The sequence below is a fragment of the Pristiophorus japonicus genome, unplaced genomic scaffold (genome assembly GCF_044704955.1).
Source record: "Pristiophorus japonicus isolate sPriJap1 unplaced genomic scaffold, sPriJap1.hap1 HAP1_SCAFFOLD_838, whole genome shotgun sequence".
NCBI lineage: Eukaryota > Metazoa > Chordata > Chondrichthyes > Pristiophoridae > Pristiophorus > Pristiophorus japonicus.
In genome coordinates, this window is record NW_027254760.1 from 161,051 (window position 1) to 174,360 (window position 13,310).

Genomic DNA, 13,310 nt, shown 5'->3' on the forward strand with positions numbered 1-13,310 from the left:
GTGTGTATCGATCCCTCACCGCGGGGTAACACTGTGTGTGTGTGTGTGTGTGCCGATTCCTCACCGAGGGGTAACACTGTGTGTGTGTGTGTCGATCCCTCACCGCGGGGTAACACTGTGTGTGTGTGTGTGTGTGTGTGTGTGTGTGTGTGTGTCGATCCCTCACCGTGGGGTAACACTGTGTGTGTGTGTGTGTGTCGATCCCTCACCGTGGGGTAACACTGTGTGTGTGTGTGTGTCGATCCCTCACCGTGGGGTAACACTGTGTGTGTGTGTGTGTGTGTGTCGATCCCTCACCGTGGGGTAACAGTGTGTGTGTGTGTGTGTGTGTCGATCCCTCACCGTGGGGTAACACTGTGTGTGTGTGTGTGTGTGTGTGTGTCGATCCCTCACCGTGGGGTAACACTGTGTGTGTGTGTGTGTGTGTGTGTGTCGATCCCTCACCGTGGGGTAACACTGTGTGTGTGTGTGTGTGTGTGTGTGTGTGTGTGTCGATCCCTCACCGTGGGGTAACACTGTGTGTGTGTGTGTGTGTGTCGATCCCTCACCGCGGGGTAACACTGTGTGTGTGTGTGTGTGTGTGTGCATCCCTCACCGTGGGGTAACACTGTGTGTGTGTGTGTGTCGATCCCTCACCGCGGGGTAACACTGTGTGTGTGTGTGTGTGTGTCGATCCCTCACCGCGGGGTAACACTGTGTGTGTGTGTGTGTGTGTGCATCCCTCACCGTGGGGTAACACTGTGTGTGTGTGTGTGTCGATCCCTCACCGTGGGGTAACACTGTGTGTGTGTGTGGATCCCTTACCGCGGGGTAACACTGTGTGTGTGTGTGTGTGTGTGTGTGCCGATCCCTCACCGTGGGGTAACACTGTGTGTGTGTGTGTGTGTGTGTGTGTGTCGATCCCTCACCGTGGGGTAACACTGTGTGTGTGTGTGTGTGTCGATCCCTCACCGTGGGGTAACACTGTGTGTGTGTGTGTGTGTGTGTGTGTGTATGTGTCGATCCCTCACCGTGGGGTAACACTGTGTGTGTGTGTGTGTATGTGTCGATCCCTCACCGTGGGGTAACACTGTGTGTGTGTGTGTGTGTGTGTGTGCGCGCCGATCCCACACCGTGGGGTAACACTGTGTGTGTGTGTGTGTGTGTGTGTCGATCCCTCACCGTGGGGTAACACTGTGTGTGTGTGTGTGTGTGTGTGCGCGCCGATCCCTCACCGTGGGGTAACACTGTGTGTGTGCCGATCCCTCACCGTGGGGTAACACTGTGTGTGTGTGTGTGTCGATCCCTCACCGTGGGGTAACACTGTGTGTGTGTGTGTGTGTGTCGATCCCTCACCGTGGGGTAACACTGTGTGTGTGTGTGTGTGTGTCGATCCCTCACCGTGGAGTAACACTGTGTGTGTGTGTGTGTGTGTGTGTGTGTGTGTCGATCCCTCACCGCGGGGTAACACTGTGTGTGTGTGTGTGTGTGTGTGTGTGTGTGTGTGTGTGTCGATCCCTCACCGCGGGGTAACACTGTGTGTGTGTGTGTGTGTGTGGATCCCTCACCGTGGGGTAACACTGTGTGTGTGTGTGTGTGTGTGTGCGCCGATTCCTCACCGCGGGGTAACACTGTGTGTGTGTGTGTGTGTGGATCCCTCACCGCGGGGTAACACTGTGTGTGTGTGTGTGTGTGTGTGTGTGTCGATCCCTCACCGCGGGGTAACACTGTGTGTGTGTGTGTGTGTGTGTGTGTGTGTGTGTGTGTGTCGATCCCTCACCGTGGGGTAACACTGTGTGTGTGTGTGTGTGTGTGTGTGTGTGTCGATCCCTCACCGTGGGGTAACACTGTGTGTGTGTGTGTGTGTGTCGATCCCTCACCGTGGGGTAACACTGTGTGTGTGTGTGTGTGTCGATCCCTCACCGCGGGGTAACACTGTGTGTGTGTGTGTGTGTGTCGATCCCTCACCGCGGGGTAACACTGTGTGTGTGTGTGTGTGTCGATCCCTCACCGCGGGGTAACACTGTGTGTGTGTGTGTGTGTGTGTGTGTGTGTCGATCCCTCACCGCGGGGTAACACTGTGTGTGTGTGTGTGTGTGTGTGTGTGTGTCGATCCCTCACCGCGGGGTAACACTGTGTGTGTGTGTGTGTGTGTGTGTGTGTCGATCCCTCACCGTGGGGTAACACTGTGTGTGTGTGTGTGTGTCGATCCCTCACCGTGGGGTAACACTGTGTGTGTGTGTGTGTGTGTCTCGATCCCTCACCGTGGGGTAACACTGTGTGTGTGTGTGTGTGTGTGTCGATCCCTCACCGCGGGGTAACACTGTGTGTGTGTGTGTGTGTCGATCCCTCACCGTGGGGTAACACTGTGTGTGTGTGTGTGTGTGTGTGTGTGTGTGTGTGGATCCCTCACCGTGGGGTAACACTGTGTGTGTGTGTGTGTGTGCGCCGATTCCTCACCGCGGGGTAACACTGTGTGTGTGTCGATCCCTCACCGCGGGGTAACACTGTGTGTGTGTGTGTGTGTGTGTGTGTGTGTGTCGATCCCTCACCGCGGGGTAACACTGTGTGTGTGTGTGTGTGTGTGTGTCGATCCCTCACCGTGGGGTAACACTGTGTGTGTGTGTGTGTGTCGATCCCTCGCCGCGGGGTAACACGGTGTGTGTGTGTGTGTGTGTGTGTGTCGATCCCTCACCGCGGGATAACACTGTGTGTATGTGTGTGTGCCGATCCCTCACCGTGGGGTAACACTGTGTGTGTGTGTGTGTGTGCCGATCCCTCACCGTGGGGTAACACTGTGTGTGTGTGTGTGTGCCGATCCCTCACCGTGGGGTAATACTGTGTGTGTGTGTGTGTGTGTCGATCCCTCGCCGCGGGGTAACACGGTGTGTGTGTGTGTGTCGATCCCTCACCGCGGGGTAACACTGTGTGTGTGTGTGTGTGTGTGTGTGTGTGTGTGTGTCTGTCGATCCCTCACCGTGGGGTAACACTGTGTGTGTGTGTGTCGATCCCTCACCGTGGGGTAACACGGTGTGTGTGTGTGTCTGTCGATCCCTCACCGTGGGGTAACACTGTGTGTGTGTGTGCCGATCCCTCACCGCGGGGTAACACTGTGTGTGTGTGTGTGCCGATCCCTCACCGTGGTGTAACTGTGTGTGTGTGTGTGTGTGTGTGTGTGTGTGTGGTTCCCTCACCGTGGGGTAACACTGTGTGTGTGTGTGTGGATCCCTCACCGTGGTGTAACACTGTGTGTGTGTGTGTGTGTGTGTGTGTGTGTGTCGATCCCTCACCGTGGTGTAACACTGTGTGTGTGTGTGTGTGTGTGTGTGTCGATCCCTCACCGTGGGGTAACACTGTTTGTGTGTGTGTGTGTGTGTGTGTGTGTGTGTGTGTGTCGATCCCTCACCGCGGGGTAACACTGTGTGTGTGTGTGTGTGTGTGTGTGTCGATCCCTCACCGTGGGGTAACACTGTGTGTGTGTGTGTGTGTGTGGATCCCTCACCGTGGGGTAACACTGTGTGTGTGTGTGTGTGTGTGTGTGTGTCGATCCCTCACCGTGGGGTAACACTGTGTGTGTGTGTGTGTGTGTCGATCCCTCACCGCGGGGTAACACGGTGTCTATGCCGGATTCTCACCGCGGGGTAACACGGTGTGTATGCCGGATTCTCACCGCGGGGTAACACGGTGTCTATGCCGGATTCTCACCGTGTCTTTCTGTTCCCAGACCTCAGGTGCCCACAGAATTTGACTTTGACGATGAGCCGACGCCGCAGAAATCGTTCTTTGGGATGCGGCGCACTCCAGGTGAGAAAGGGGGGAAGGGGAGAGAACCAGTGTGGGGGCCTAGGCCGGGGGTGGGGGGGGGTGGGGAGAACTGGTGTCGGGTTCTGAGCCCAGACCGGAGGGGGGCGGGGGTACTGATTCCACATCTCACGGGGCAGCCAGAGGGCAGTATTGCTCCCTGTCCCCCAGCATCCTCTGTGGGGCTGTGTGACCCCTGGGCCCAGAGTGTGAAAGGTCAGTCACTCCCAGTCCCCCATCATCCTCTGTGGGGCTGTGTGACCCCTGGGCCCAGAGTGTGAAAGGTCAGTCTCTCCCAGTCCCCCATCATCCTCTCTGGAGCTGTGTGTGACCCCTGGGCCCAGAGGGTGAAAGGTCAGTCTGTGACCCGCTGTCCCACCCAGTCCCCCATCATCCTCTGGGGCTGTGTGTGACCCCTGGGCCCAGAGGGTGAAAGGTCAGTGTGACCAGCTGTCCCTCCCAGTCCCCCATCATCCTCTGGGGTTGTGTGTGACCCCTGGGCCCAGAGGGTGAAAGGTCAGTCTCTGACCCCGCGATCCCGCAGCCTCCTCTCTCTAACAGTTTTCCTGCTTTCTCCTTTCCCAGGAAGCTCGAGCCGGACACAGAGGCGCGAGGCACGCCTGGACAAGGTCCTGTCCGACATGAAGAGGCACAAGAAGATCGAGGAGCAGATGATGATGACGGGCAAAGACGTCTTCGAGCTGGAGGGAGAGCAGCCTGCCACTCCCACCCGCTCCCGAGGGATCTTCCAACGTCGCAAGTACTGATCGCAGGCTCCTGTCACCGGAACTGCCGGACCCAGGCGGGGTGGGGTCTGGGGGTCCCTGACCATCAGCTCACGGCCCGTGGGTCTGACCCTGACCATCAGCTCACGGCCCATGGGTCTGGCCCTGACCATCAACTCACTGCCCGTGGGTCTGGGGTCCCTGACCATCAGCTCACGGCCCGTGGGTCTGGCCCTGACCATCAACTCACTGCCCGTGGGTCTGGGGTCCCTGACCATCAGCTCACGGCCCGTGGGTCTGGCCCTGACCATCAACTCACTGCCCGTGGGTCTGTCCCTGACCATCAACTCACGGCCCATGGGTCTGTCCCTGACCATCAACTCACGGCCCATGGGTCTGGCCCTGACCACCAACTCACGGCCCGTGGGTCTGGCCCTGACCATCAACTCACTGCCCGTGGGTCTGTCCCTGACCATCAGCTCACGGCCCGTGGGTCTGGGGTCCCTGACCATCAGCTCACTGCCCGTGGGTCTGTCCCTGACCATCAACTCACTGCCCATGGGTCTATCCCTGACCATCAACTCACGGCCCGTGGGTCTGTCCCTGACCATCAGCTCACGGCCCGTGGGTCTGACCCTGACCATCAACTCACGGCCCGTGGGTCTGGCCCTGACCATCAACTCACGGCCCATGGGTCTGGGGTCCCTGACCATCAACTCACGGCCCGTGGGTCTGTACCTGACCATCAACTCACTGCCCATGGGTCTGGGGTCCCTGACCATCAACTCACGGCCCGTGGGTCTGTACCTGACCATCAACTCACTGCCCATGGGTCTGGGGTCCCTGACCATCAACTCACGGCCCGTGGGTCTGGGGTCCCTGACCATCAGCTCACGGCCCATGGGTCTGTCCCTGACCATCAACTCACGGCCCATGGGTCTGTCCCTGACCATCAGCTCACTGCCCATGGGTCTGGGGGTCCCTGACCATCAACTCACGGCCCGTGGGTCTGTCCCTGACCATCAACTCACTGCCCGTGGGTCTGTCCCTGACCATCAACTCACGGCCCATGGGTCTGGCCCTGACCATCAGCTCACGGCCCGTGGGTCTGGGGTCCCTGACCATCAGCTCACTGCCCGTGGGTCTGGGGTCCCTGACCATCAGCTCACTGCCCGTGGGTCTGTCCCTGACCATCAACTCACTGCCCATGGGTCTGTCCCTGACCATCAACTCACGGCCCGTGGGTCTGGGGTCCCTGACCATCAGCTCACGGCCCATGGGTCTGTCCCTGACCATCAACTCACGGCCCATGGGTCTGTCTCTGACCATCAGCTCACTGCCCATGGGTCTGGGGGTCCCTGACCATCAGCTCACGGCCCGTGGGTCTGTCCCTGACCATCAGCTCACGGCCCATGGGTCTGGGGGTCCCTGACCATCAGCTCACGGCCCGTGGGTCTGTCCCTGACCATCAGCTCACGGCCCGTGGGTCTGGGGGTCCCTGACCATCAGCTCACGGCCCATGGGTCTGTCCCTGACCATCAGCTCACGGCCCGTGGGTCTGTCCCTGACCATCAGCTCACTGCCCATGGGTCTGGCCCTGACCATCAGCTCACTGCCCATGGGTCTGGCCCTGACCATCAACTCAAGGCCCGTGGGTCTGGCCCTGACCATCAGCTCACGGCCCGTGGGTCTGTCCCTGACCATCAACTCACGGCCCATGGGTCTGTCCCTGACCATCAACTCACAGCCCGTGGGTCTGGCCCTGACCATCAGCTCACTGCCCATGGGTCTGGGGGTCCCTGATCATCAGCTCACGGCCCATGGGTCTGTCCCTGACCATCAGCTCACGGCCCATGGGTCTGGCCCTGACCATCAACTCACGGCCCATGGGTCTGTCCGTGACCATCAACTCACGGCCCATGGGTCTGGCCCTGACCATCAACTCACGGCTCGTAGGTCTGGCCCTGACCATCAACTCACTGCCCATGGGTCTGGCCCTGACCATCAACTCACGGCCCATGGGTCTGTCCCTGACCATCAGCTCACGGCCCGTGGGTCTGGCCCTGACCATCAACTCACGGCCCATGGGTCTGTCCCTGACCATCAGCTCACGGCCCATGGGTCTGGGGGTCCCTGACCATCAGCTCACGGCCCGTGGGTCTGGCCCTGACCATCAACTCACGGCCCATGGGTCTGTCCCTGACCATCAGCTCACGGCCCATGGGTCTGGGGGTCCCTGACTATCAGCTCACGGCCCATGGGTCTGTCCCTGACCATCAGCTCACGGCCCGTGGGTCTGGGGGTCCCTGACCATCAACTCACGGCCCATGGGTCTGTCCCTGACCATCAGCTCACTGCCCATGGGTCTGGGGGTCCCTGACCATCAACTCACGGCCCATGGGTCTGGGGGTCCCTGACCATCAGCTCACGGCCCATGGGTCTGTCCCTGACCATCAACTCACGGCAGTTGGGTCTGGGGGTCCCTGACCATCAACTCACGGCCCATGGGTCTGGCCCTGACCATCAACTCACGGCCCATGGGTCTGGGGGTCCCTGACCATCAACTCACGGCCCATGGGTCTGTCCCTGACCATCAACGCACGGCCCATGGGTCTGGGGGTCCCTGACCATCAACTCACGGCCCATGGGTCTGTCCCTGACCATCAGCTCACGGCCCATGGGTCTGTCCCTGACCATCAGCTCACGGCCCGTGGGTCTGGCCCTGACCATCAGCTCACTGCCCATGGGTCTGGCCCTGACCATCAGCTCACTGCCCGTGGGTCTGGCCCTGACCATCAGCTCACTGCCCATGGGTCTGGCCTTGACCATCAGCTCACGGCCCATGGGTCTGGCCTTGACCATCAACTCACGGCCCGTGGGTCTGGGCCTGACCATCAGCTCACGGCCTGTGGGTCTGGGCCTGACCATCAGCTCACGGCCTGTGGGTTTGTCCCTGACCACAGAGGGTCAACTCACGGCCCGTGGGTCACTCACTGACCAGGGGCGTATCTCTCCACCAGTTGCTCGTGTCCTGTACGAACTGATCAGTAAACGGGAATTTCCGCCGCACAGAATCATAGAAAACCCAGCACTTTCACTCCCTCACCCCCTGAAGGTGCTGACTCTCCCTGGCGTACAGTCTCTGAAGGTGCTGACTCTCCCTGGGGTACAGTCCCTGAAGGTACTGACTCTCCCTGGGGTACAGTCCCTGAAGGTACTGACTCTCCCTGGGGTACAGTCCCTGAAGGTACTGACTCTCCCTGGGGTACAGTCCCTGAAGATGTGACTCCCTGGGGTACAGTCCCTGAAGGTGTGACTCTCCCTGGGGTACAGTCCCTGAAGGTACTGACTCTCCCTGGGGTACAGTCCCTGAAGATGTGACTCTCCCTGGGGTACAGTCCCTGAAGGTACTGACTCTCCCTGGGGTACAGTCCCTGAAGATGTGACTCTCCCTGGGGTATAGTCCCTGAAGGTGCTGACTTTCCCTGGGGTACAGTCCCTGAAGATGTGACTCTCCCTGGGGTACAGTCCCTGAAGGTGTTGACTCTCCCTGGGGTACAGTCCCTGAAGGTGTGACTCTCCCTGGGGTACAGTCCCTGAAGGTGTGACTCTCCAGATATGGGGCCCTCATTGTGCTGGCAGTTCTCCCACACCCCCTCAAGGGAGAGGGCCCGAACCCTAGGGAGAGGGGAGGGAAGGGGAGGGACATGGGTTCAACACTCGGCCTGTTGTTCACGAACCCGCGCATCCGCGTCCTGTGTTCACGTTTTTTCACATGTTCACATTCTGTGTTTCTCTCACTGTCTATATAGCGATTAAAGAGTTTCAATTTTTATGTATCATGTTCGTCACCATGTCTCGTAGAAGGTCAAACTGGCGATTCCCCACCCCACTTCCCCCGCCCCGACCCGAAAGACAAGATGGTCAACTCCATGGCAAGACACTCCGACAGTGCAGCGTTCCCTCAGTACTGCCCCTCCGACAGTGCGGCCCTCCCTCAGTACTGCCCCTCCGACAGTGCGGGGCTCCCTCAGTACTGCCCCTCCGACAGTGCGGCACTCCCTCAGTACTGCCCCCCCCGACAGTGCGGCACTCCCTCAGTACTGCCCCTCCGACAGTGCGGCCCTCCCTCAGTACTGCCCCTCCGACAGTGCGGCGCTCCCTCAGTACTGCCCCTCCGACAGTGCGGCGCTCCCTCAGTACTGCCCCTCCGACAGTGCGGCACTCCCTCAGTACTGCCCCTCCGACAGTGCGGCGCTCCCTCAGTACTGCCCCTCCGACAGTGCGGCACTCCCTCAGTACTGCCCCCCCCGACAGTGCGGCATTCCCTCAGTACTGCCCCTCCGACAGTGCGGCCCTGGGAGTGTCCGCCAAAATTTATGTACTGAAGTTCCTGGAGTGGGTCTTGTACCCACAACCTACTGACTCAGCGAAACGAAAGCTGGGTCTGTGGGAACAGTGGTTATGACCTGAAATTGTTGATCTGAAAGGCTGTGAAATGCCTAATCGAGAGATGAGTTGCTGTACCTCCAGCTTCCGTTGAACCTCCATGGAACGGTGTCGGAGGCCGGAAACGTTACAGGGACCACCCTCAAAGCCTCCCTGATAAAGTGCAACATCCCCACCGATACCTGGGAGTCCCTGGCCCAAAGACCAGTCCACCCTAAATGGAGGAAGTGCATCCGGGAGGGCGCTGAGCACCTCGAGTCTCGTCGCCGAGAGCATGCAGAAACCAAGTGCAGGCAGCGGAAGGAGCGTGCGGCAAACCAGTCCCACCCTCCCCTTCCCTCAACGTCTGTCTGTCCCTCCTGTGACAGGGACTGTTCAGCCACCTAAAGACTCATTTTAATAGTGGTAGCAAGTTTTCCTTGATACCGAGTATTGTGTTCCTAACACAGCTGAGACTGCACACATGGAGGTTAAAGTAACAGTGACCTCAGTCTTTATTAAGACACTCCAGAGTGACGAGCAGGCCTTAGGGGCCGGCTTATATACAGTGCTCTGGTGTGTTGGCTGTGCCCTCGCTGGGCTGGCGTGTTGTTGGCTCTGCAGGCCAGTGGGCGAGCCTGGCCTTGCTGGGCTGTTGGGCGTGATGGGTTCGATTTCCTGGTCCGGGGTGGTGTCGTTGATCCTTTGGGTGTGTGTTGTGGGCTTGAAAAAGGTGGTGTCTGCTGTGGGTTGTTCAGGGCAGTCTGTGAACCGCAGCCTCGTTTGGTCCAGGTGCTTTCTGCAAATTTGTCCATTGTCGAGTTTGACTACAAACATCCTACTCCCTTCTTTAGCTATCACCGTGCCCGCGATCCACTTGGGACCATGTCCATAGTTTAGCACATACACAGGGTCATTCAGATCAATTTCCCGTGACACAGTGGCGCGACCATCGTTTACATTTTGTTGCTGCCGCCTGCTCTCTACCTGATCATGCAGGTTGAGGCGAACCAGCGAGGGTCTGGTTTTAAGTGTCCTTTTCATGAGTAGCTCAGCCGGGGGCACCCCTGTGAGCGAGTGGGGTCTCGTGCGGTAGCTGAGCAGTACTCGGGACAGGCGGGTTTGGAGTGAGCCTTCTGTGACTCGTTTAAGGCTCTGTTTGATGGTTTGTACTGCCCGCTCTGCCTGCCCATTGGAGGCTGGTTTAAACGGGACCGAGGTGACATGTTTGATCCCATTGCGGGTCATGAATTCTTTAAATTCGGCACTGGTGAAACTTGGCTCGTTGTCACTGACCAGTATGTCAGGCAGGCTGTGGGTGGCAAACATGGCCCTCAGGCTTTCAATGGTGGCGGTGGCGGTGCTTCCCGACATTATTTCACATTCAATCCATTTTGAAAAAGCATCCACCACCAGGAACATTTTACCGAGAAACGGGCCCGCATAGTCGACATGGATCCTCGCCCATGGTCTGGAGGGCCAGGACCACAAACTTAGTGGTGCCTCTCTGGGCGCGTTGCTCAACTGAGCACATACGCTGCATTGCCGTACACAGGACTCTCAGTCAGAGTCGATACCAGGTCACTACACGTGGGATCTGGCTATCGCTTTCATCATTACTATACCCAGGTGTGTGCTGTGGAGATCCGAGATAAACGTCTCCCTGCCCTTTTTGGGTAGCACTACGCGGTTACCCCTCAACAGACAGTCTGTCTGAATGGACAGCTCATCCTTTCGCCGCTGGAACGGCTTGATTAGCTCTTGCATTTCAACGGGGATGCTGGCCCAGCTCCCATGCAGTACACACTTTTTTTTACTAGGGACAGCGGAGGATCTTGGCCGGTCCAAGTCCTAATCTGGCGGGCCGTGACAGGTGATTTATCATTTTCAAATGCTTCCATGACCATCAACAAGTCTGCGGGTTGCGCCATTTCCACCCCCGTGGTGGGCAATGGTAGCCGACTGAGAGCATCCGCACAGTTCCCGGTGCCTGGCCTGTGGCGGATGGTATAGTTATACGCTGATAGCGCGAGCGCCCACCTTTGTATGTGGGCTGAGGCATTAGTATTTATCCCCTTGTTTTCAACGAACAGGGATATGAGGGGCTTGTGATCGATTTCCAGCTCAAATTTGAGGTCAAACGGGTACTGATGCATTTTCTTTACCCTGAACACACACACTAATGCCTCTTTCTCAATCATGCTGTAGGCCCTCTCGGCCTTAGACAAGCTCCTGGAAGCATAGGCGACAGGTTGCAACTTCCCCGCAACGTTAGCTTGTTGTAATACACACCCGACTCCGTACGACGACGCATCACATGCTAGCACAGGTCTTTTATATGGGTTATACAATACAAGCAGCTTGTTGGAGCATGAAATGTTTAAGACTTTCTCAAAAGCAATTACTTGTTTTTTCCCCCATACCCAGTTCTCACCTTTATAGAAACATAGAAAATAGGTGCAGGAGCAGGCCATTCGGCCCTTCGAGCCTGCACCACCATTCGATATGATCATGGCTGATCATTCCCTCAGTACCCCTTTCCTGCTTTCTCTCCATACCCCTTGATCCCCTTAGCCGTAAGGGCCACATCTAACTCCCTGTTGAATATATCCAATGAACTGGCCTCAACAACTCTCTACTGCAGGGAATTCCACAGGTTAACAATTCTCTGGGTGAAGAAGTTTCTCCTCATCTCAGTCCTAAATGGCCTACCCCTTATCCTAAGACTGTGTCCCCTGGTTCTGGACTTCCACAACATCGGGAACAATCTACACGCATCTAACCTCTCCCGTCCCGTCAGAATCTTGTATGTTTCTATGAGATCCTCTCTCATCCTTCTAAACTCCAATGTATCCAGTCTCTCCTCATATGTCAGTCCGGCCATCCCGGGAATCAGTCTGGTGATTCTGTCTTCGAGTTTTTGCCCCCAAAGTGGAGAACCTCACATTGATCCAAATTATATTGCATCTGCCATGCATTTGCCCATTCACCTAACCTGTCAAAGTCACCCTGCAGCCTCTTAGCGTCCCCCTCACAGCTCAAACCGCCACCCAGTTTAGTATCATCTGCAAACTTGGAGATATTACACTCAATTCCTTCATCTAAATACCCGCTTTCTCTCTTCCTCCTTACGCAATAACACATGAAGGGGCTTTAAGAGGGTGCTTAACCCCGGTAGGAAGTTACCAAAATAGTTGAGGAATCCCAGGAACGACCGCAGCTCCGTGACATTCTGTGGCCTGGGTGCGTTCCTGATAGCCTCTGTCTTGGCGTCTGTGGGCCGAATGCCGTCCGCCGCGATCTTTCTCCCCAAAAACTCCCCTTCTGTTGCCATGAAGACGCATTTCGACCTCTTCAGCCGCAGCCTACGCGATCCAGTCGCTGGAGAACCTCCTCCAGGTTTTGTAGGTGCTCGACGGTGTCCCGACCCGTGACCAATATGTCGCCCTGAAAAGCAACCGTGCGTGGTACCGACTTGAGTAGGCTCTCCATGTTTCTCTGGAAGATCGCTGCAGCCGACCGAATTCCAAATGGGCATCTGTTGTAGATGAACAGTCCCTTGTGCGTGTTGATGCAGGTGAGGCCCTTCGAAGACTCCTCCAGCTCCTGCCGAAGTCAGGTCGAGCTTGGTGAACATCTTGCCTCCTGCCAGCGTTGCAAATAGGTCGTCTGCCTTAGGTAGCGGGTATTGGTCCTGTAGCGAGAAACGATTAATAGCTACTTTATAATCGCCGCAAATCCTGACCGTGCCATCACTTTTGAGTACTGGAACAATCGGGCTGGCCCACTCGTTGAATTCCACTGGGGAGATGATGCCCTCATGTTGCAGCCTGTCCAGCTCGATTTCCACTCTCTCCATCATGAGGTACCGCTCGTGCCTTGTGGTGAATGGGTCGTGCCTCTGGGACCAAGTGGATCCGCACCTTCGCTCCGGAAAAGTTTCCAATGCCTGGCTCAAAAAGGGAAGGAAATTTGTTAACCTGGGTACATGAGGCCTCATCGACATGTGTTAATGCTCGGATGTCATCCCAGTTCCAGCGGATTTTGCCCAGCCAGCTCCTTCCAAGCAGTGTGGGGCCATCGCCCAGGACAATCCAGAGTGGCAGTTCATGCACCGTGCCCTCGCAGGTGACCTTGACCATGGCGCTGCCCAGGACAGTGATAAGCTCTTTGGTGTACGTTCTCAGTTTCGTGTGGATGGGGCTCGGGGCTGGTCTGAGTGCCTTGTTGCACCACAGTCTCTGGGAAATTGATCTGAATGACCCTGTGTATGTGCTGAACTATGGACATGGTCCCAAGTGGATTGCGGGCACGGTGATAGCTAAAGAAGGGAGTAGGATGTTTGTAGTCAAACTAGACAACTCTTTTAGAGTAAAC

The 13,310-nt window shown here is 57.3% G+C and overlaps 2 protein-coding genes across 3 annotated transcripts in view; both read left to right on the plus strand.

Annotated features, from left to right (window-relative positions):
- Window positions 1-8,344, plus strand: part of pagr1 (PAXIP1 associated glutamate-rich protein 1) — a 25,063-nt gene extending 16,719 nt beyond the window's left edge. The window contains exons 3-4 of the mRNA XM_070874486.1: window positions 3,704-3,783; window positions 4,366-8,344. Of these exons, the coding sequence (XP_070730587.1) occupies window positions 3,704-3,783; window positions 4,366-4,547 (262 nt within the window). The 3' untranslated portion in view covers window positions 4,548-8,344. The remainder of the gene's footprint in view (window positions 1-3,703; window positions 3,784-4,365) is intronic.
- LOC139257426 (uncharacterized) lies at window positions 4,659-8,344 on the plus strand. 2 transcript variants are annotated; one of them, XM_070874484.1, is made up of 2 exons: window positions 4,659-7,752; window positions 7,816-8,344. In XM_070874484.1, exon 1 carries the CDS (start codon window positions 4,659-4,661, stop codon window positions 5,865-5,867), a length of 1,209 nt encoding a protein of 402 aa, XP_070730585.1. In that variant the 3' UTR covers window positions 5,868-7,752; window positions 7,816-8,344. The 2 variants fall into 2 exon arrangements, with proteins under 2 accessions (XP_070730585.1, XP_070730586.1); XM_070874485.1 differs by having other exon boundaries at window positions 4,659-7,686.
- Window positions 8,345-13,310: the final 4,966 nt, after the last annotated feature.

Bases quoted from the DNA above. Each gene is read 5' to 3' on its own strand.
- LOC139257426 (XM_070874484.1), top strand. From the start codon at position 4,659: ATGGGTCTGGCCCTGACCATCAACTCACTGCCCGTGGGTCTGGGGTCC.